The following is a 22594-nucleotide window of genomic DNA, read 5'->3' on the forward strand; positions in this document are numbered from 1 at the left end:
GCATCTGAATGAATCAACACTAACTGATTCCACCGTCTCCCTCGGGAGCCTGTTCCATTGGTTATCGGGTTGGTCCATTGGTGAGATGTCGGTCACATCCCGAGTCCATTGCTTCCAGCTCCCTTTCTTCTTTCTCTTCTCCTTACCCCTCTCGGGCCATTTTCTCCTGTCTCCTCGCCTGTCTGTTACCCAGTCACGCCCCCTTTCAATTCTCCCTTCTCGGGCACTTTGCCCAAAATCCCTCCCCTAACCCTTCGCTATTCCTCCACCTTCCTCCTCTCTGCCCGGGCCCTAAGCTCTGCAATTCCCTCCCCAAACCTCTCCGCCTCTCCCTCCTCCTTTAAGACGCTCCTTAAAACCCACCTCTTTGACCAAGCTTTTGGTCACCTGTCCTAATATCTCCTTAAAATCGCTCCTGTGAAATGCCTTGGGAAGTTTTACTACGTTAAAGGCGCTATATAAATGCAAATTGTTGTTGTTGCTGTTGTTGCCATAATGCATCCAGTGTCTACAGAAGTCATCAAACTGTGTGTTTAGTTTACATTTCCCCCCTGTTCCTCCCCTCTTCTCTCGGAGTCAACTTTGGAATTGGTGACAGCTCCAGAGATGTTGGCTGCACATCCCCTCATTGCAGAGCCATTATTTGCTTCTCTAAGAAGGAAAAAAGAAAGAACTTGCATTTATATAGTGCCTTTCACGACTTCAGGACATCCCAGAGTGCTTTACGGCCAATGAAGTGCACCCACTGTTGAAATGTAGGAAACACGGCAGCCAATTTAGGCACAGCAAGATCCCACAAACAGCAACCCAATAATGACACAGATAACGAAGGGTTCTGATGAAAGGTCATCGACCTGAAACGTTAACTCTGTTTGTTTCTTCACAGATGCTGCCTGACTTGCCCAGGACTTCCAGCATTTTCTGTTTATATTTCAGATTTCCAGCATCTGCAACACATTGCTTTTGAATGACACAGATAATCTGTTTTGGTGATGTTGGTTGAGGGATAGATAATGCCCGGGACACCGGGGAGAATTCCCCTGCTCTTCTTTGAATAGTGGCCGCGGGATCTTTTACACCCACCTGAGAGGGCAGACGGGGCCTCGGTTTAACATCTCTCCAGAAAGACGGCACCTCCGACAGTGCAGCACTCCCTCAGTCCTGCATTGGGAGTGTCAGCCTGGATTTTGTGCTCGAATCTCTGGATTGGGGACTTGGACCCACAACCTTCTGACTCAGAGGCGAGAGTGCTGCCCGCTGAGTCATGGCCATGCAACGACTGAATTCTCAGACAGCTGACATATACAGGGGGCTGACGGGTATCCTGTGCCACTGCCAGCATATTGTGGGAACCGCTCTGCCCCCTTGCTGCCAGAAACACTGGCGCCCTCCAGTTATTGATGGGAGGGGGGGAAGAGGGGGCGCGGTGTCCAGGCTGCTTCCTTGAGACCCCAGCCCCCTCGGACTGCCAGCCCCATTCTCTGTAATTAAATTTGGACCGTGCAATCCCACAGCTATCCAGCAGATGGCACTCGGGCTATTTTTAGGAAGTCCTCTCGGAGCCAAGCTGGATTGGGCTGGATTTTCCGATTGGCAGGACTACCGCCCGCCTATGTGAACTCTTTATCCATGGGGGAGGAGGGATAGGGTGCTGCTGCCAATTCAGTTTTCGAGCGACTGGAAGCACAGGGGTGAGAATGTTTTAAGGAGAAGCTGCCTCAGAGGAACATCAGAACGGGCTCCCAGATTATCGATGGGTCTGTGGCGAGGTTAGTGGTTAAAATCAGCAGAGATCGACTGTTGGGCACTGAGGAGCAGAAGGCCCATAAGAGGAGGGTGCAGGCTGTATGGATTGTGGCAGCAGAAGGATTCAGTGCAACATTCACCACACCAACAACGACACCAACCTGCAATTATACAGCGCCTTTAATGTAGTACAAAGCCCCAAGGCGCTTCACAGGAGCGAAATCAAACAAAATTTGACACCGAGCCACATAAGGAGATATTGGGACAGGTGACCAAAAGCTTGGTCAAAGAGGTAGGTTTTAAGGAGCGTCTTAAAGGAGGAGAGAGGCAGGGAGGTTTAGGGAGGGAATTCCAGAGTTTAGGGCCCAGGCAGCTGAAGGCACGGCCGCCAATGGTGGAGCGATGAAAATCGGGGAGGAACGCACAGATCTCGGAGGGTTGTAGGATTGGAGGAGGTCATAGAGATAGGGAGAGGCGAGGCCATGGAGGGATTTGAATACACGGATGAGAATTTTAAATCCCAAAAACTGCCACATCTCAAAAGTAGCCAAGGTATTCAGAACGATACAAGGGCTCAAAGGGTTAAATTATGAGTGAAGGTTGCATAAACTTGGCTTGTATTCCCTTGAGTATAGAAGATTGAGGGGGTGATCTGATCAAGGTGTTTAAAGTGATAGAAGTATTTGATAGGGTAGATACGGAGAGAAACTATTTTGTTTGGTGAGTGCACCAAGAACAAGGAGACATAATCTTAAAATTAGAGCCAGGCCATTTAGGAGTGAAATCAGGAAGCACTTTTTCACACAAAGGGAGATGGAAACCTGGAACTCTCTCCCCCAAAAGGCTGTGGATGTTGGGGGTCAATTGAAATTTTCAAGACTGAGATCGATAAATTTTTGTTAGTTACGGAGTTGAGATACAGATCAGCCATGATCTAATTGAATGGAGGAACAGGCTGGAGGGGCTGAATGGCCTATTCCTGTTGTTATGATCTAGACTGCACTGCCTGAAAGGGCGGTGGAAGCAGATTCAATAATAACTTTCAAAAGAGAATTGGATAAATACTTGAAAAGGAAAAATTTGCAGGGCTACGGGGAAAGAGCAGGGGAGTGGGACTAAATGGATAGAATCTTTCAAAGAGCCAGCACAGGCACAATGGGCTGAATGGCCTCCTTCTGCGCTGCAAGATCCATGCTCGACAGCTGATTTTCCACCCCGGGAAACTGGTGAGCTGCCGATTGGCGCCCGCAGATTGCCGGCAAAATGTCAAGCAGGCCCGAACCTGAAAGGGGTGCGGGCTTCGCGGCTGCTGTTTCGAGCGTGTATCGCAGGCGCATGCCTGATATCGGCCTCCCCCCACCTCCCCCGCACCCAATTCGGAAGTCTCCCCCCAATACATTTAGAGAAGGAAAATAACTGTGGAGTCGAACGACTGTAACGGGAACAAATGTAACAGAACGAATGTAACGGGAACAAATGTAACAGAACGAATGTAACGGGAACAAATGTAACAGAACGAATGTAACGGGAACGAATGTAACGGGAACAAATGTAATGGGAATGTACGTAATGGGAACGAATGTAATGGGAATGTACGTAATGGAACTAATGTAATGGGAATGAGTGTAATGGGAACGTATGAAACGGAACAAATGTAATGGGAACAAATGTAACGGGAATGTAAGTAACGGAATGAATGTAACGGGAACTAATGTAATGGAACGTACGTAACAGGAATGAATGTAACGGGATCGAATGTAACGGATCGAATGTAACGGAATGTAATGGAACGTATGTAGTGGGAAATAATGTAACGGGAACGTATGTAACAGAATGAATATAACGGGAACGAATGTAATGGAACGAATGTAATGGGAACGAATGTAATGGAAATGTACGTAATGGAACTAATGTAATGAGAATGAGTGTAATGGGAACGTATGAAACGGAACAAATGTAATGGGAACAAATGTAACGGGAATGTAAGTAACGGAATGAATGTAACGGGAACTAATGTAACAGATCGAATGTAACGGAATGTATCGAAATGAATGTAACGGAACGAATGTAACGGAATGAATGTAACGGGAACGTGTGTAATGGAACGTATGTAATTGGAATTAATGTAACGGATCGAATGTAACAGAATGTATGTGATGGGAACGAATGACGAAATGTAAGGTTTCTGCTGAATTAAATCAGAATTTCATTAGATTCAGGTTAGACCAAAATACAGCAGCAGTAGAATTCTATGGGAAAAGAAGATAACAATGAAAGAATGTCAGAGGAGGAAATGAATCATTCGAGGTCTGTGGTGGGTGGCTTTATAAACCAGCCTGCCTATCTCTCGACCCAGCCATATGTTTCAAGGCTATCACTCTGTGTACAGCGCACTGATTGAGGGGTTAGTCGGCAGCCAGATTCTCACAGAGGTAGGTAACTTTCCACTAAGAGAAAGCACTGGGGTTCATTTGCAGAGGAATAGAATTGAAAAGCAGAGAGGTTATGTTAAACGTGTATAGAACCTTGGTTAGACCACACTTGGAATACTGAGCATAGTTCTGGTCTTCATATTTTAAAAAGGATAAAGAGGCACTGGAGACGGTGCAAAAAAATATTTACTAGGACGATACCAGAACCGAGAGATTATACCTATCAGGAAAGACTGGATAGGCTGGGGCTCGTTTCTGTAGAAAAGAGAAGGATTAGGGGTAACCTGATCGAGGTCTTTAAGATTATGAAAGGAGTTGATAGGATAGATAGAGAGAAACTATTTCCTCTGACAGGGGAGTTCAGAACAAGGGGGCATAACCTTAAAATTAGAGCCAGGCTGTTCAGGGGTGATGTCAGGAAGCACTTCTTCACACAAAGGGGAGTGGAAATCTGGAACTCTCTCCCCCAAAAAACTGTTGAGGCTGGGGGTCAATTGAAAATTTCAGAACTGAAATTGATCGATTTTTGTCAGGCAAAGGGTATTAAAGAGTTACAGAACCAAGGCGGGTAAGGTGGAGTTAAGATACAGATTAGCCATGATCTAATTGAATGGTGGGACAGGCTTGAGGGGCTGAATGGCCTCCTCCTGTTCCTATGTTCCCATGAATACTAAAATGTTTTATAAGGGAACGACCCAGGCTAGAAATATGCTTTCAAAGCAATTCTGAATACATTAAATGAGTCAGAATAAAATGAGCTGGGTTGGGGATTTGAGGGCTGTATTGATTGGGCTGGTAGGTAGGTGGGTCCATTCTTCAGCAGAGTTTATGTTGTGTTAGGTGCTTTGCCGAGACTACTGGAGAGTGAAGTAAGGGGTGTCTCATGAAGCCTTACAGCAGAACCCGTGTAAAATTGCCAGAGCCCTCCGGCCAGAGAGAGCCGTGGAAAAATGCAGAGCACCATGCAGTAGCGAGTTATAGATACCCGGGCAGCTCCCAGGTTTAAATGATTCAGCCAAACTTACCCAGGGCAGCAGCGGAGCCGATACAAGTCGCCATGAATGCAACCGACAAGGCTTTCACTCCAGATCAACGTGGGATGAAGACAGGAATCGGGCTCAGGTGTGATGTACCTCATGGTCAATTAGCCCCATGGCTCAGTGGGTAGCATGCTTGCCTCTGAGTTAGAAGGTTATGGGTTCAAGTCCCACTCCAGAGACTTGAGCCTATAATCCAGGCTGACACTCCCACTGCAGTACTGAGGGAGTGCTGCACTGTCAAAGGTGCTACCTTTTGGATGAAATGTTAAACTGAGGTCCCGTCTACCATTTCAGGTGGACGTAAAAGATCCCATGGTGCTTTCCAAAGACGAGCAGGGGAGTTCTCTCTGGTGTCCTGGCCAATATTTATCCCTCAACCAACAGCTAAAAAAAAACAGATTATCTGGTCATTTATCTCATTGCTGTTTGTGGGATCTTGCTGTGCACAGATTGGCTGCCACGTTTCCTATATTACAACAGTGACTACACTTCGAAAGTACTTCACTGCCTGTAAAGCACTTTGGGACATCCTGCGGTCGTGAAAGGCACTATAGAAACATTTGTCAGATTGCCAGAGGACAGGTGCTCCCAGACAATTGACTCCGGGGCAGATGCAGGTAGCTAGTTTGGAGCAATAATATTCAAGGTGTTATCCACAATGAAAAAAAAAGTTTTATTTTAATTTTTCTCGTCATTCTTTTTCACTGATCTTCTGTCTTTTATCTTGCAAGAGATGGAAATGATGCAGAGACTGAGACCAGTCGAGTTGAAGGACAGGGTCTTGTGGTTTGAAGGTGAGTCTAATTGAGTGATTTTCAACTGGTTGCTGGGGAGGGATAAGGAATCCCATAAACAGGTCTCGAGCTGTCCCAATTGGTAAGCTCCCAGCGCAGTACTAAGCAATATCACCCAGAAGGTCAAACAAAGGCAAAATATTGCAGATGCTGGAGATCTGAAATAAAAACAGCAGGTCAGGCAACATCTGTAGAGAGGGAGAAACAAGAGTTAATGCTTCAGGTCGATGACCTTTCAACAGAAGTGGAAGAAGTTAGAGATTTAACAGTTTATGAGTGAGTACAGAGCTAGGGGAAAAGGCCGGGGGCAGAGGGGGGAGGAAAGGAAAAACAAAAGGGAAGGTCTGTGATAGGGTGGAGGGCAGGAGTGATTAAATGACAAAAGAGATGATGGTGCAAGGCAAGGGGGGTGGGAATGGGACAAGTAAAGAAACAAAAGATGGGACTAGAGGAGCTGTAAATGGCAACAGCAGAACCATTACCAGCACCCGCTGTCTGAAAAAATGGGAGCTCAATATTGAGTCCGGAAGGTTGTAAGGTGCCTAATCGGAAGAAGGTCCCTGGTTCGATTCCAGTCTGTGCTGAGTTAGCTGCCGGGAGTAGGTTAGATTCAGCTGGCCGTAGGACCTCTGGGTTAGGGAGGGAAAAGTATCAGCCAGGGCTCCACATCCCGATAACCTCTGCTCGAAAATGGCTCCCATCTAGTGAGGCTGCATTCCCAGTGTCGAGCAGTGATGTCCACCTCGAGCTCCCATCTCGTGAGATTACACGCTGGGAGCCTCACCTTGCTCTAATCCCTCTAATCTTAGCTCAGGTTCAGACGGAGGTTATGAATTACTAACGCTACTCTGCCAGTTTCTGAAGCTAATTGAATCCCATAACCAATGTATTGCCTTGCACTCACTCTCTAGTACCTGCTGGTCTCTTGTATAAAGAGAAGCATGAGTGGAACAATCAGCAGCAAACATTTTAAAATAATGTCATAAACCGTTACTTTGCAAAAGGGATCACGTAAAGCTTGATAATTTCACTGCTCAGGTCAGGATCAAATGCCCTACTCTCCACAGTCCAATAGAAAGAGAGACCTGCATTTCTATGACACCTTGTCACGTCTCTCAGAAACATCTCCAAGCTCTTCACGTAAAATCAATGACTTTGATCTGCAGCAACTTGCATTTCCATAGCAAGTGGAAATGTGATAAAACAAGACAAAATGCTTCATGTAGGAGAGTGTGGAAGTCACACAATAACAGAAGAATTATGGAGACACGACCAAAGACACAGTCAAAAAGATGGGACGTATAAAAGCAAAATTTTACAGCTCATGAGGCGGCCGTTTGGCTGGCTTTGTGGAGGAGCAATCCACTTAATCCCATTCCCTTGTCCTTCCCCCATTCCCTTTAAAAAATTTCAAATATTTATCTACTTCCCTTTTAAAATCTATTCTGGATTTCCTTCCTAAAGTAGAGCACCCAAATCTGGACACAATATTCTAAATGTACCCTAGCCAATGATATGCACTGGTTTAGAATGATCTCTTTGTGTTTGTACTCTATGCCTCTATTTATAAAACCTAGAATCCTATGTACTTTTTTTAACAGTTTTTCTCAACTTGTCCTCCCAGTTTACAGATTTGTATATCTCCCTACTCCTCTACTTCTTTTAAAGCTTTACCATTTAGTGTATATTTCCTCTCCTTATTTCTCCCAAAATATATCACCTCATATTTCTCTGCATTAAATTTCACCTGACGTACACCTGACCAATCTACTAACCTGTCTGTCTACTTGAGGTCACTCACAGTCCTCTTCACAATTAACCAGGCTCTTTATTTTGGTGCTTAATACCATGCGCCATTAATTTTATCATCAAGCCTCCCACGTGGCACCTTATCAAATGCCTTTTGAAAATCCAGATACACAACATCCGCTGCAATTCTAAGACTATGTTCCTTTATTTCTTCAAATAACTCTAAAAAATTTGTTGTATGAAAATTGGCATTAACTGACAATCTTCTGACTCGGGGCAAGAATGGACCAAGCCTAGAAAGTTGGCGACTCATTGGGACAATTTAACCAGAAATGATCCCAATCAAATGTCTTTGTGTTGAATTGAGGGAGGTTCTCACCTCTAATAACACACAGCAGGTCACAGGAAAGTGTTGAATTTTTATCCACTTTGTCTGCGGTACAGGGTGTGAACAGGACCAGGTCTGAAAAAGTGAAAAGAATTCAAATTTACTTTGGAAACCCCCCAATCCCAAACACATCGATATCTGATCGGATGTTGGGTGTGAATGGAAAAAATTATATACAAATATAAATTGTTCAGAGAGAGAGAGAGACAATGAGAGAGGAACAGAGAGAGACAGAAAGGCAAAGAGAGAGACAGATAGACAGACAGACAGCAAGAATGACAGACGTAGTGACAGACAGAGAGAAACAGACAGACAACAAGAGAGACAGACACAGAGACAGAGAGAGACAGACAGGCACAGAGACAGATAGACAGATAGCCAGAGAGCAAGAGAGTCAGACATAGACAGACAGACAAAGACAAAGAAAAACACAGGGGTAAATTTTCATTCTCACCGCCTAGGCAGTAATCTGGCGGAACGGATCAACCGCTCTTTATAGAACCCACCAATTTTCATTTCCATTGGTTTCTCTGGGTTTATCCGGTCACTCACACACACTCACATACTCACACTCACACTCACTCTCACACTCACACTCACATACTCACACTCACTCTCACACTCACACACTCACATACTCACACTCACTCACATACTCACACACACACTCACACTCACTCTCACACTCACACACACTCACATACTCACACACACTCACATACTCACACACACACTCACATTCACACACTCACATACTCACACTCACTCACATACTCACACTCACTCACACTCACACACTCACATACTCACACTCACTCACATACTCACACTCACACTCACTCTCACACTCACACACACTCACACTCACTCACACACTCACATACTCACACGCACTCACACTCACACACACACTCATACTCACACACACTCACATACTCACACACACACATACTAACACACACACACATACTCACACACACACGCACTCACTCACACACATGCACTCACATACTCACACACACACACACTCACATACTCACACTCACACACACTCACACATATACTCACACACACTCACATACTCACACACACTCACACACACTCACATACTCACACTCACACACACTCACACATATACTCACACACACTCACATACTCACACACACTCACGCACACTCACATACTCACACACACTCACACACACTCACATACTCACACACACACTCACACACACACTTACGCTCACACTTACACACACTCTGCCCAAACAGGGAGCAGCAGGAAGGATAGGAAGAGGTGAACAGGATCCACATTCGTGGGTGGTTTTGGCTCTTTGAGCACTTTCTCAGTTTGAGTTGGCAGAAGAATCGAGCAGGCGTGAATTGATTTTCTCCCTTTCATCAGATGCTGTGTGTCCTTTTGACCCCAGCCTCGGTCTCAGTAACGGACGGTGTGCGCAGGTGGGCAGTTAGAGGCGGGAGGTCACGCGAAGACACCTCCAGGAATATGTCCAACCAGAGTTGGCAACCCTAGTTAAAGCACTGAGTGGGTCAGGCACCACATACTTGGAGATTCTGCAGCTACTGCACCTGATGCGTTAAGTGTCAGTAAAACCCCTTCAGCCTGTATTTACCAGACCCAGGAAATGAGACTGGACGTTATATTTATATTTAAGTGTTAGCTGCGGCTCAGTGGGCAGCACTCTTGATTCTGGGTCAGAAGATTGTGGGTTCATAGACCCGCTACAGAGACTTGAGCACATAATCCAGGCTGACACTCCAGTGCAGTACTGAGGGAGTGCTGCACTGTCGGAGATGTCACCTTTCAGATAAGATATTAAACCAAGGCCCCTTCTGCCCTCTCAGGTGGATCCAATGGCCACTATTTCGAAGAAGAGCAAGGGAGATAAATGTTGTCCAGGACTTCCCTGCTCTTATTTAAAATAGTGCTGTAGGACCTTTTACATCCACCTGAGAGGGCAGACGGGCCTCGGTTTACGTCTCAAACGAAGGACGGCACCTCCGACAGTGCAGCACTCCCTCAGTCCTACACTGGGATTGTCAGCCTGGATTTTACACTCAAGTCTCTGGAGTGGGGACTCAAACCCACAACCTTCGAACTCAGAGTGCTGCCCACTGAGCCCCGGCTAACGTTACGTAGCATTGTATATTTTATAATTAATTTTGGAATGTAATCACTGATGCTAATCCTCGACAGAATTGAAAGTGGGAGACAGTCAGTCTGGTGTGGGTGGGATTAGAGGACAGTACTCAGAGTTTCACTATTTCTTTCTTTTTCTTTTATAACCTGCCCTGAAACATGAAGAAATTCAGAATGGTAAGATATGAAATTTTTCAAACATTCAAATGTTAAAGGGAATATATTTCTGGTTCCATCTTATAATACTGCTTGGGGATTGAATTCCTTCTCCTTGACATGTCTGGATAAAGTTCCTTTTCCCCACTATTTCAATGCAGTTGCCGATCCGTTTAAATTCTATGTAAGAACACATTAAAGACAGAACTTACATTTAAATAGTGCCTTTCACGACCTCAGAATATCCCAAAGCGTTTTACAGCCAATTAAGTACTTTTTGAAGTGTCGTCACTGTTGTAATGGAGGGAAACGCGGCAGCCAATTTGTGCACAGCAAGATCCCACAAACAGCAATGAGATAATGATCAGATCGTCTGTTTTAGTGGTGTTGGTTGAGGGATAAACATTGGCCCAGGACACCAAGACACACTTCTTGGTGGGACATGCAGAGGGCAACGGAGGAGAGGCCCAGGAGATGGTTTTCCCAGCTCACTAGGGAATGAGGATATAGTTTCTGGAGATTGAATGCCAGATTCCATTGCCTAGTTTTGGGATGGGAGCCCAGCAGCAGCCGATGGAGATAACCGTCACCAGACCACTTAAACCTCATGATCGAGGAGAAGTGAAGAGATACAGGATTGATGGGGAGGGGAGAGTGTAAGCATTATTCGAGGAGGAGGAAATTGAGAAGGAACAGGAGCAGAAATGCAGGCTGGGGGAGCGGCAGTTTATGCAAACCAGACCGAGAGATGCCAACCGCACAATTTACAGCTCTTGCGTGTTACGTGCGAGACCCACATGCTTTATTCTGTGTTAAATACTCCCCCCAACGTGTGTTCTACTCCATGGCTGTCCAAAACTGTGACCTGTACACCACGGACAGCCCCCATCCCTGGCCCATGAACCCCAGGGCCACTCAGTGCTGTTTGGGTCTATATTTCTCACTCTCAAGTTGGTCCTTTTGTTTAAAATTCATTCTTGGGTTTGTGGGCATCGCTGGCAAGGCAAGCATTTATTGTCCATCCCTAGTTGCCCTTGTGAAGGTGGTGGTGAGCCGCCTTCTTGAACCACTGCAGTCTGTGTGGTGAAGGGATGTTCCATGAAGGAACAGTGATATATGTCCAAGTCCAGATGGTGTGTGAGTTGGAGCGGAACTTGGAGATTACCGACCCTCATGCTTGTGGAAACAGTGTCTCCCTATCTACCCTTTCAAAACCCCTCATAATTTTGAACATCTCTATTAATTCTCCCATTGAACCTTCTTCACTCTAAGGAGAACAACCCCAGCTTCTCCAGTTTCTCTACATAACTGAATTCCCTCATCTCTGGTACCATTCTTGTAAATCTCCTCTGCACCCTCTCCAAGGCCTTCACATCCTTTCTAAAGTGCGGTGCCCAGAATTGGACACAATATTCCACCTGAAGTCTAACCAGTAATTTATAAAAATTTAGCTTAGCTTCCTTGCTCTTATACTCCATGCCTCTGTCAATAAAGCCAAGGATCCTGTATGCTTTATTAACAACCTTATCGACTAGTCCTGTCACCTTCAAAGATTTGTGTGTGTGAACCCCCAGGTCTCTCTGTTCCTGTACCCCCTTTCAAATTTCCTAGTTTAGTTTATATTGCCTCTCCTCATTTTTCCTTCCAAAATGTTTCCTGTTTGAATTTTGTGGGGCTGGTGGTTTGGAAAAGGCTGTACTTGGCACTTTCGCCTCATTGACAAAAGGTTTATTTCTGTTTAGATTTAATGGAAGATTGTTTAAGGTTTTCCGACAAAGAACTTGTGATTGTGCGGAACAGACATCAGCAGGTACTGATAGTCTCGAGAAAAGGAGCAATTGAAGCAGCAAACTTTATGGACCTGAACAACAAAGAACTAAATGAAGGTATTGTTTGTGTTCATTAATTTTTTTTGGAGGATTTTTGCTCATTGAGATAAGGAATGTTAGTGTTGGGGAAGGGAACACTTTCCATCTCAGGCACCCAGAAGGAACTTTCGTCTTGTCCAGTTCTATCCTGCCTGCCTGGGGCCAGTGATGCCCTCTGGCTTTTAACTTTAAAGTATTGTGACGGTCACACTAGGCCACGCGGTGGATTTAAGAGACCCAGTTGACAGATCAGTAGAAACCTGGGAAATAGGCCATAATTATTTCACCGAGACCAGGTCCCTTGCTCCAAAGGTTGTCAGGTACAGCGGAAGTTTGATGTCGAGCAGAGCTCCCTCTACTCTTCCCCGCCAATACGCCTCAGCCCCAATCTTGGGAGAGTGCCTCCTGCTGCACCAATGTGGCATTTTCCATTTCCCCCACTGGCCATTCTGCATCCTTCTGGAGTCCGATTGTCAATGTAGTGCCAACTAACTGCCCCACTTATGGGCGTTTTTGTGGTGCCCACCAGGAACTGGATTTAGACTGCCTTACAGACAGCAGATGGAAGAGAATTTCATCCTGTTAGCCTGAATTGGATTTGAACCCAGGTCCCAAAGGTACCCATTAAACAAGCACTGTTATTTTGGGATACTTTATGCAAAAGTTTGCTCAATATGTTCTTTATGATCATTTCTGCAAAGGTTTCCTTTTGAATTGGCTTGAAAATAAACATAAACTCCTTAAGTGGCTCAGTTGGTGATTGTAAAGCCTAGTACGGAGCCATTGTAATTTCAGGTTCATGTATACCACTATTGTCCCTGTGCCACACCTGCCCAGTGCCCCGAGGACACCACCACTCCTCCCCCCGGCATCAAACAATCCGACCAGTACTGATCGGACAGCCAACAGTCCCTAAAATTCCAGCCCCCCATCCCTGCCTCCTCCCAGCGACCTGCCGTAACCGACAATCCGTCAGCTAGAAAGATACTCATTCCCACACAGGCACAAGGACCAAGGTGCAAAAAGCCCATGAGCTGTCAGTTGCCTTCTGAAAGATGGAGAGGGGAAGGGAGGGGAGGGGCGAAGATCAGTGAGGCTAAGACAATAGACCTAACATTTATTAATTTTGAAATGTTAACTACAGGTTGATTTCAATAATAACTGAATCAAGAATAGTCTAAGAGGGGTGGATTTTGACTTTGTGCTGTGGTGTAAAACAGGCAGATAGTGAATCAACAGCCTGAATCATAAAATCATACAGCATAGAAGGAGGCCATTCGGTCCATCGTGCCTGAGCCAGCTCTTTGAAAGAGCTATCCAATTAGTCCCACTCCCCTGCTCTTTCCCCATAGCCCTGCAATTTTTTTCTTATCAAGTATTTATCCAATTCCCTTTTGAAAGTTACTGTTTCCACTGTCCTTTCAGGTAGGGCATTCCTGAATTTAAGTCAACGGAAATAAAAATCAGGGGCGATGTAAACAGGCTGCCGACTCACTATCGCCTGTTGCACAAGGTCAAAATTACCTCCTAAAAGTCTACGGCCAACCTAAACTCCAGAGTGTCAAAGTGTTCGTGGGCCATTTAGGGGGATACATGGGGCTTTATGACTCCCTTATCAAGTTTAAATCCCCATCCTGCTCATTTTCAGATATCTGAGGTTGATGATGCTAACAGACCTTGTTATTCTTATTCTTGTTATCCTCCAAATGGGCAACAGGAAGCTGTGGAAGCTACATCATTAAATAAATTTAAAACAGAAATAGACAGTTTCCTAGAAGTAAAGGGAATTAGGGGTTACGGGGAGCGGGCAGGAAATTGGACATGATTTTAAATTTGAGGTTAGGATCAGATCAGCCATGATCTTATTGAATGGCGGAGCAGGCTCGAGGGGCCGATTGGCCTACTCCTGCTCCTATTTCTTATGTTCTTATGTTCTCAAACCAGCCCTTTCAAAATCTCCAGGTGCACAGCAGTCAAACAGGTCAATCCAGCAATATCGGAAATAGTTTGGATTTGCGGTTAGGAGTTGGAGGTTACACAGAATTATGTAGAAATAGATACCAGAAGTGAGAGGTTCTACCTATCAGGAAAGGCTGAACAGGCTGAACAGGCTGGGGCTCTTTTCTCTAGAGAAGGGAAGGCTGAGGGATGATCTAATAGAGATTTTTAAAATTATGAAGGTGTTTGGCAAGAGAAAATGTTTCCACTTGCGGGGAGTCCAAAATTAAGGGTCATAAATATAAGATAGTCACGAATAAATCCAATAAGGAATTCAGGAGAATCTTCTTTTACCCAGAGAGTGGTTAGAATGTAGAGTTTGCTACCACATGGAATAGTTGAGGTGAATAGCATGGATACATTTAAGGGAAAGCTAGATAAACACATGAGGGAGAAAGGAATAGAAGGATATGCTGATAGGGTTAGATGAAGTAGGGAGGGAGGAGGCTCGTGTGGAGCATAAACACCGGCATAGACCAGTTGGGCCGAATGGCCTGTTTCTGTGCTGTACATTCCATGTAATTCTCTATAAAATTACAACATGGAAACAGGTCATTTGGACCAACCACCATATTGGTGTTTATCCTCCACACGAGCAGCAATCCTAATCCTGTGTACCCGTTCTGGTCCCACATCCCTGTATCCCCCTTTTCTTCAATCACCTGTCTAACCCTATTCTCAAATGTTGACATGGTCTGTGCTTCAATCGCTAACTCCAGTCGGGAATTCCACAGCCTCACAACTCTCTGTGTAAAATAAAAGTTTCTCCTGCTCTCTATCCGAATTCCCTTACATTTATTTTTATACCTATGTCCCCTTCATTCTGGACCCCTCAATCGCTGGAAACAGTCTGTTTCTATCCACACTGTCCCATCCTTTGATAATATTAAACAACTCTATCAAATCCCCCCTTAATCTCCTCTGTTCTATTGCAAACAGCTCCAATTTTTCAAGTCTTTCTTTGTATTTGTATTTCCTCATACCAGGCAGCATCCTCGTGAATCTGTGCTGTCCCCTCTCTTTGCCTAAACACCCATCCCATACATCGACCTCTCATCATGAAATCCAGTATTCCATTATCTTTTATGGCATAATCCACTAGAAGTGTTGCTTTTAATATCTTGTGCACCTGACCTCCCAAATCCCTCTGCTCTTCCACATCACCCAGCCTCTCTCCATTCAAAGTATAATTATTGATTATTATTAATTATAATTTTATTTTAATCAACATGTCCCACCTCACATTTGTAGAGATCATGTGACCACAGGGTGGAGCTGGCCCCTCCCCCCCCACTGTTTCTTATATAAGAGATTACCTGGCGTTTCTCAATTTAGTCACTAACTTGTCTTTTCTTTTTAAATCATTTCGTGACCAGCAAAGACATCTGACAGCTTGATGAACGGTAAGTTATTGAATTATTCAGACCGACATATTCCTGACAAATTACAATTAACGCGCAAACTGATTGCTCCAGTCGTGTACCGGACTCTCCAGTACATACCCATTATTCCAATCCCAGTTTCGTCTGACATTTAGGGGGTTCATTTTAACCTAACCCGCCCCGGGGAGGGGGGGGGGGCGGAGGGAGGCGGGGTCAGACCCCCGTTTTAAACCTGCCCATCAATGGAGTGCAAACCGGACAGGGTGTAAAACACACATTCAACCCAACCCACCCGTTTCCCAACCAGGTGGGTTAGATTAAAATGACCCCCTTAGACTCCAGTTCCCCTATGGGCATGTTTGGAGGAGGGGAATAATCAAATTCCCTGATGGTTTAGTGGGCTAACTGCACCATGTGGTGTAGCACTGAATCCTACAGACCAGTAGACCTGTGGTTTGATCCTCAGTCTGTGCTGAGTTAGATCACAGTCAGTGTCTTAGCAAAGATGCTAAGGCTGCTCTCAATATCCTTAGACTAGGCCTCAGCACTGGCTCACACTGGTTCTATGGGCACCCTCCAGTACCTCCCCCGAGAGCACTTGAGATGGGTCATTTCAATACAGTCAAGTGCAGGAACCCTGGCTGATCTTTCCTTTCCCTGGACCGGATGTATAACATCCCTGCATCAGTATAGGAAAAGGATCATCCATTTCCTACGTTCTAACATTGACTACACTTCAAAACTACCTCATTGGCTGTAAAGCGCTTTGGGATGTCCTGAGGTTGTGATAGGCGCTATATAAATGCAAGTTATTTCTTCTTTTTATTTCATGCTGACCCCATCACTGAAAATTATTATCTTGACTAATTCTTGATCAAAGATTTCTGTGCCTCTGATTCAGACAAATCCACCTATTTTTTTTTCTGTGCTGGGTCAGGCTTTATGTCCACCTGTGGCTCCTGGCACTGACTCGAGTGTATTTTCAGTACTCTTGGCTCAACTGCCTCGGCAGGGAGGGGTGAGGTGGGGAGGCAGTAATTGCTGCAAAATTCGCCACACTGCAGAGCGGCCGGTGAAGGAGGTGGAGGAAATAAAAGGTTTGAAAATTAAGTTCACGTTTAATAATTTCTCCATTCCTTGTGGTGCAATTAGTTGCTTGTGTTTAATTGGACATAGTCTATGCTGGCCTTTTAAAATTTTAAATCCTCCCTATGTTGCCTCAGCAACACTGGGCACCAGGATTTCCTACAATCACCCCACTTGAAACCACCTGAAAATGGGTGGGAAAAGCTCCAAAAATCCGGGACCATCGTCTCCAAACACCCGTTTCATATTTTAATAAAGCACTTGGAATATAACTTAGAACCGGGCTCCCAAACTTTTAAATGACTTGTTTTCAAACGCTAACACGACAAAAATTCAATTTGTTCGACAATGACAAATTCTGAAACTGACACGTTAAATTAAACTGCTCAAAAGATTTGCAATAATTTATCGTCAGGTTTTATGCCCCAATTTATTGTTGTATTTCCCAGTGGAATCGCAGCACAATTGAGGATAGGATTGCAGGTTCATTCATAATTTTCCTGTGTCCTTTCCAATGCCCCATTTACTGCCGCTGTGCTGTCAGGCTGCTCGTCCAACATCCAGTCTTCTCATGTGTGAGCCTGGACAGTGAGTGTCAGTAGGCTGTTCACCCGTAGAAGGCATCACAACCGAGCCCAATCGTCACCTGATGTCCTCCCGCGAACACCTTTGGCCAAATCTATATAATCTGTAATAATAATCATTGAGCACAAAAGGAGGCCATTCGGCCCATTGTGCCTGTGCCGGCTCTTTGAAAGAGCTATCCAATTAGTCCCACTCCCCTGCTCTTTCCCCATAGCCCTGCAATTTTTTTTCCTTTTCAAGTGCACTTTTGAAAGTTATTATTGAATCTGCTCCCACCACCCTTTCAGGCAGTGCATTCCAGATCATAACAACTCGCTGTGCAAAAAAATTCTTCTCATCTCCCCTCTGATTGTTTTGGCAATTACCCTAAGTCTGTGTCCTCTGGTTGTTGACCCTCCTATCAGTGGAAACAGTTTCTCCCTATCTACTCTATCAAAACCCCTCATAAATTTGAAAACCCCTATTAAATCTCCCCATTAACCTTCTCTGTTCAAAGGAGAACAATCCCAGCCTCTCCAGTCTCTCCACATAACTGAAGTCCCTCATCCCTGGTACCATTCTGGTAAATCTCTCCTGCATCCTTCCTAAAGTGTGGTGCCCAGAATCAGGCACAATGCTGCGTCTGAGGCCTAACCAGTGATTTGTAAAGGTTTAGCATAACTTCCTTGCCTTTGTACTCTATGCCTCTATTTATAAAGCCAAGTATCCCGTATGCTTTTTTAACAGCTGTACCAACTTTGCCACCTTCAAAGATTTGTGTACATACACCCCCAGGTTTCCCTTTAAAATTGTACCACGTAATTTGAATCTAAATCTAACATATGACTCATGTTGCAGAATCAATCACTCACATTTCTTTGCAATTTCATGCTTTGTTTTTGATCTTTTCACAGGCATCCAATTTGACCTCATTAACTATGAGCTCACAAACTGCAATAGAAATTGCAACTTCAGAAATTCTTCATTTCCAGTTTCTTTTGTAGTGAAGGCCAACTCGAAGATGTACCAAATGTCATGCAGCAACTCCAACAGCATTGAATTTCTGGTAGGTGCAGTCGTAAAATGATCACATCAAACCTTTCCTGCAATAAGGGATGAGACCCTACCCACCTCCCCAGTTCAGTCCCTACTAATGGTTGCACATGTGCACTGGGCAAACTTTATCCAACTGAAGATGGGAGGGAAAGTAGAGAGTGAGGAGGACATAAAAAACCTACAAGAGGAGGGAAAGTAGAGAGTGAGGAGGACATAAAAAACCTACAAGGGGATATAGACAGGCTGGGTGAGTGGGCGGAGATTTGGCAGATGCAATACAATATTGGAAAATGTGAGGTTATGCACTTTGGCAGGAAAAATCAGAGAGCAAGTTATTATCTTAATGGTGAGAAACTGGAAAGTACTGCAGTACAAAGGGATCTGGGGGTCCTAGTGCAAGAAAATCAAAAAGTTAGTATGCAGGTGCAGCAGGTGATCAAGAAGGCCAACGGAATGTTGGCTTTTATTGCTAGGGGGATAGAATATAAAAACAGGGAGGTATTGGTGAGACCGCACCTGGAATACTGCATACAGTTTTGGTGTCCATACTTAAGAAAAGACATACTTGCTCTCGAGGCAGTACAAAGAAGGTTCACTCGGCTAATCCCGGGGATGAGGGGGTGGACATATGAGGAGAGGTTGAGTAGATTGGGACTCTACTCATTGGAGTTCAGAAGAATGAGAGGCGATCTTATTGAAACATATAAGATTGTGAAGGGGCTTGATCGGGTGGATGCAGTGAGGATGTTCCCAAGGATGGGTGAAACTAGAACTAGGGGGCATAATCTTAGAATAAGGGGCTGCTCTTTCAAAACTGAGATGAGGAGAAACTTCTTCACTCAGAGGGTAGTAGGTCTGTGGAATTTGCTGCCCCAGGAAGCTGTGGAAGCTACATCATTGAATAAATTTAAAACAGAAATCGACAGTTTCCTAGAAGTAAAGGGAATTAGGGGTTACGGGGAGCGGGCAGGAAATTGGACATGAAGCTGAGTTCGGATCGGTCAAGGCCCTGTGGGTGGCGGAGCGGGCCCAGGGGCTGAGTGGCCGGGTCCTGATCCTACTTCTTGTGATCTTTAGATTTGAGGTTAGGATCAGATCAGCCATGATCTTATTGAATGGCGGAGCAGGCTCGAAGGGCCGATTGGCCTACTCCTGCTCCTATTTCTTATGTTCTTATGAAGGATAAAGTTAGATGAACAGAACAGTTTGTTTTTATGTGTCTCTCACACTCTGAGGTGTGATATCTCTGCGCTCCTCCAATTCTGGCCTCTTGTGCATCCCTGATTCCAATCGCTCCACTATTGGCGGCCGTGCCTTCAGCTGCCTAGGCCCTAAGCTCTGGAATTCCGTCTCTAAACCTCTCCGCCTCTCTACCTCTCTCTCCCCCTTTAAGACGCTCCTTAAAACTTATGTCTTTGACCAAGCTTTTGGTCACCTGTCCTAATAACTGCTTATGTGGCTCGGTGTCAAATTTTGTCTGATGACACTCCTGTGAAGCGCCTTGGGACATTTTACTGCATTAAAGGCGCTATATAAATGCAAGTTGTTGTAGTTGTAGAGGTGTAAAGTTCTCAGGGCTTTATTTTCTGCTACTCACTGTGAGGAATAACAGGGCTGAGAAATAGAACACATCCACCCTTGTCCCACTCACTACCAGCACCAAACGCACCTGGTTTGGATATAGCACAGTGAAGAAAAGCTTGCCATAAGGCTCAGCCTGACAGCTCAGCTGGTTAAGACAACCAGTCGCTGAAGCCATACAGGAGGGTCCCAGCTGCGGCCCCCTCTGTGTTGAGTTAGTTTATCTCACCCATGGTGTAGGTATGGGTGCTACAATTGGCCTCAATTTCCCTGGTGTCGGCCATGGCTCAGTGGGTAGCACTCTCACCTCTGGGTTAGAAGGTTTGAGGTTTCAAAACCCACAACATGCTTCAACTACTCCGTGTGGCAGCAAGTTCCATGTTCTCACTACTCTCTGTGTAAAGAAATTCTTCATTTGATCTGTTAGTGGCTATCTTATATTGTTCTGGACTCGCCCACAAGTGGAAATAGTTTCTCCACATCCACCCTATTGAACCCCTTTGTCATTTTAAAGACCTTTATCAGGTCTCCTCTTTGCCTTCTCAAAAGAAAAGAGTCCATTCTGCTCAGTCTTTCCTGATAATTGCATCCTCTCAATTCTGGTAACATCCTTGTAAATCTTTTTTGCATTTTCTCCAGTGCTTTGATATCCTTTTTATAGGACGCAGACCAGAGTTGTACACAGTACTCAGAGTGTGGTCTAACCAAGGTGCGATATAAATTTAACATAACCTCCCTGATTTTGTATTCTATTCCTTTAAAATTGAATCCCAGTACTCTTTAGAGCCTTATCAACTTGCGTCACTACGTTTAGCGATTTAGAATCATAGAATCATAGAAAGGTTCCAGCACGGAAGGAGGCCATTTGGCCCATCGAGTCCGCGCCGGCTCTGAGCGAAAGAGCAATCCAGCCAGTCCCACTCCCCCGTCCTATCCCTGTAGCCCTGCAAATTTTTTCCTTTCAAGTACTTATCCAGTTCCCTTTTGAAGGCCACGATTGAATCTGCCTCCACCACCCCCTCGGGCAGTGCATTCCAGATCCTAACCACTCGCTGGGTAAAAAAAAAAGTTTTTCCTCATGTCACCTTTGGCTCTTTTACCAATCCTCTGGTTCTTGACCCTTCCGCCAATGGGAACAGTTTCTCTCGATCTGCTCTCTCTGGACCCTTCATGATTATGTATCCGCCTTCCCTGATTCCTTTGCTCCTCTATCCCATTTAGTTGCTCACCGGAAGTTTTTTGTTAGAGAATTAGATTAAATTTCCCTGGATACACTCTGACGATTTTTGATTTTTTTAAAATCAGGAGCACACTGCTTCAGAAGAAGAAATGGTGGATGGTAGCAAGCGTAACGTCATATTCTACAAGGTGGACATCACAGATCAATTCTCAAGGTTTGAATCTGAGTTAGCGCGAGGCTACTGCCTGTGCACAGAGTTCGAAAATGGACTTTTTAAATTAGCGTTAAAGAAGTATGGGAACAAAATAGACGAAACGACACATATTGACGTAACATCATAAGCATCACCCTCGAGAATCAGCAGGAGCTGACCCACCAAACCCACCCCCCCCCCTCCGCCAAAGAAAGCTGACACCACCCCCAAAAAGCTGACAAGTCAAGAACAACGCTGAGAACAAGCCTTTGGCGTGTGACAACAGGTAGTTAGTTATCTGTGTTTTATAACTTAAGCTGTAGGTATACCCGACGTTCCCTCATGGGAGCGAAAAAAACACAAGTACGAGAGAGTTTGAGGGAGAAAATACAAACATCGAAGGCAGGAAATTAATGGTGCAGTTCCATTTAATGGACTTTGAAATGGCGATTGAATGACGCTTGTACTCCCTGGTCCAATTATCCCCTGCCCTCTTCACCTGAAGACTGAACGTGGTCTCCACTCTCTGCTGGGAATGCTCACTGTATAACCTCTCACATGAATAATCATAGAATCATAGAACTTTACAACATGGAAACAGGCCCTTCGGCCTAACATGTCCATGTCGCCCAGTTTATACCACTAAGCTAGTCCCAATTGCCTGCACTTGGCCCATATCCCTCTATACCCATCTTTCCCATGTAACTGTCCAAATGCTTTTCAAAAGACAAAATTGTACCCGCCTCTACTACTGCCTCTGGCAGCTCGTTCCAGACACTCACCACCCTTTGAGTGAAAAAATTGCCCCTCTGGACCCTTTTGTATCTCTCCCCTCTCACCTTAAATCTATGCCCTCTCGTTATAGACTCCCCTACCTTTGGGAAAAGATTTTGACTATCTACCTTATCTATGCCCCTCATTATTTTATAGACTTCTATAAGATCACCCCTAAACCTCCTACTCTCCAGGGAAAAAAGTCTCAGTCTATCCAACCTCTCCCTATAAGTCAAACCATCAAGTCCCGGTAGCATCCTAGTAAATCTTTTCTGCACTCTTTCTAGTTTAATAATATCCTTTCTATAATAGGGTGACCAGAACTGTACACAGTATTCCAAGTGTGGCCTTACTAATGTCTTGTACAACTTCAACAAGACATCCCAACTCCTGTATTCAATGTTCTGACCAATGAAACCAAGCATGCTGAATGCCTTCTTCACCACC

At 44.9% G+C, this 22594-nt stretch overlaps 1 protein-coding gene across 4 annotated transcripts; it reads left to right on the forward strand.

Annotated features, from left to right (window-relative positions):
• The first annotated feature begins 1624 nt into the window (after window positions 1-1624).
• On the forward strand, window positions 1625-22376 carry LOC137301286 (interleukin-18-like). 4 transcript variants are annotated; one of them, XM_067970742.1, is made up of 8 exons: window positions 1625-1769; window positions 5668-5835; window positions 5950-6012; window positions 10475-10486; window positions 12208-12351; window positions 15708-15734; window positions 18278-18429; window positions 21306-22376. In XM_067970742.1, exons 3-8 carry the CDS (start codon window positions 5952-5954, stop codon window positions 21519-21521), a joined length of 612 nt encoding a protein of 203 aa, XP_067826843.1. In that variant the 5' UTR covers window positions 1625-1769; window positions 5668-5835; window positions 5950-5951; the 3' UTR covers window positions 21522-22376. The 4 variants fall into 4 exon arrangements, with proteins under 4 accessions (XP_067826843.1, XP_067826842.1, XP_067826840.1 ...); XM_067970741.1 differs by lacking the exon at window positions 5668-5835 and having other exon boundaries at window positions 1625-2038; XM_067970739.1 differs by lacking the exon at window positions 5668-5835.
• The last annotated feature ends 218 nt before the right edge of the window (window positions 22377-22594 follow it).

Source organism: Heptranchias perlo, chromosome 33 (genome assembly GCF_035084215.1).
Source record: "Heptranchias perlo isolate sHepPer1 chromosome 33, sHepPer1.hap1, whole genome shotgun sequence".
Lineage (NCBI taxonomy): Eukaryota > Metazoa > Chordata > Chondrichthyes > Hexanchiformes > Hexanchidae > Heptranchias > Heptranchias perlo.

Coding starts and splice junctions, on each gene's coding strand:
- LOC137301286 (XM_067970739.1), top strand. Junction 12,352..15,707: donor CAACAAAGAACTAAATGAAG/GTATTGTTTGTG, acceptor TTTCGTGACCAG/CAAAGACATCTGACAGCTTG. Junction 18,430..21,305: donor CCAACAGCATTGAATTTCTG/GTAGGTGCAGTC, acceptor TTTTAAAATCAG/GAGCACACTGCTTCAGAAGA.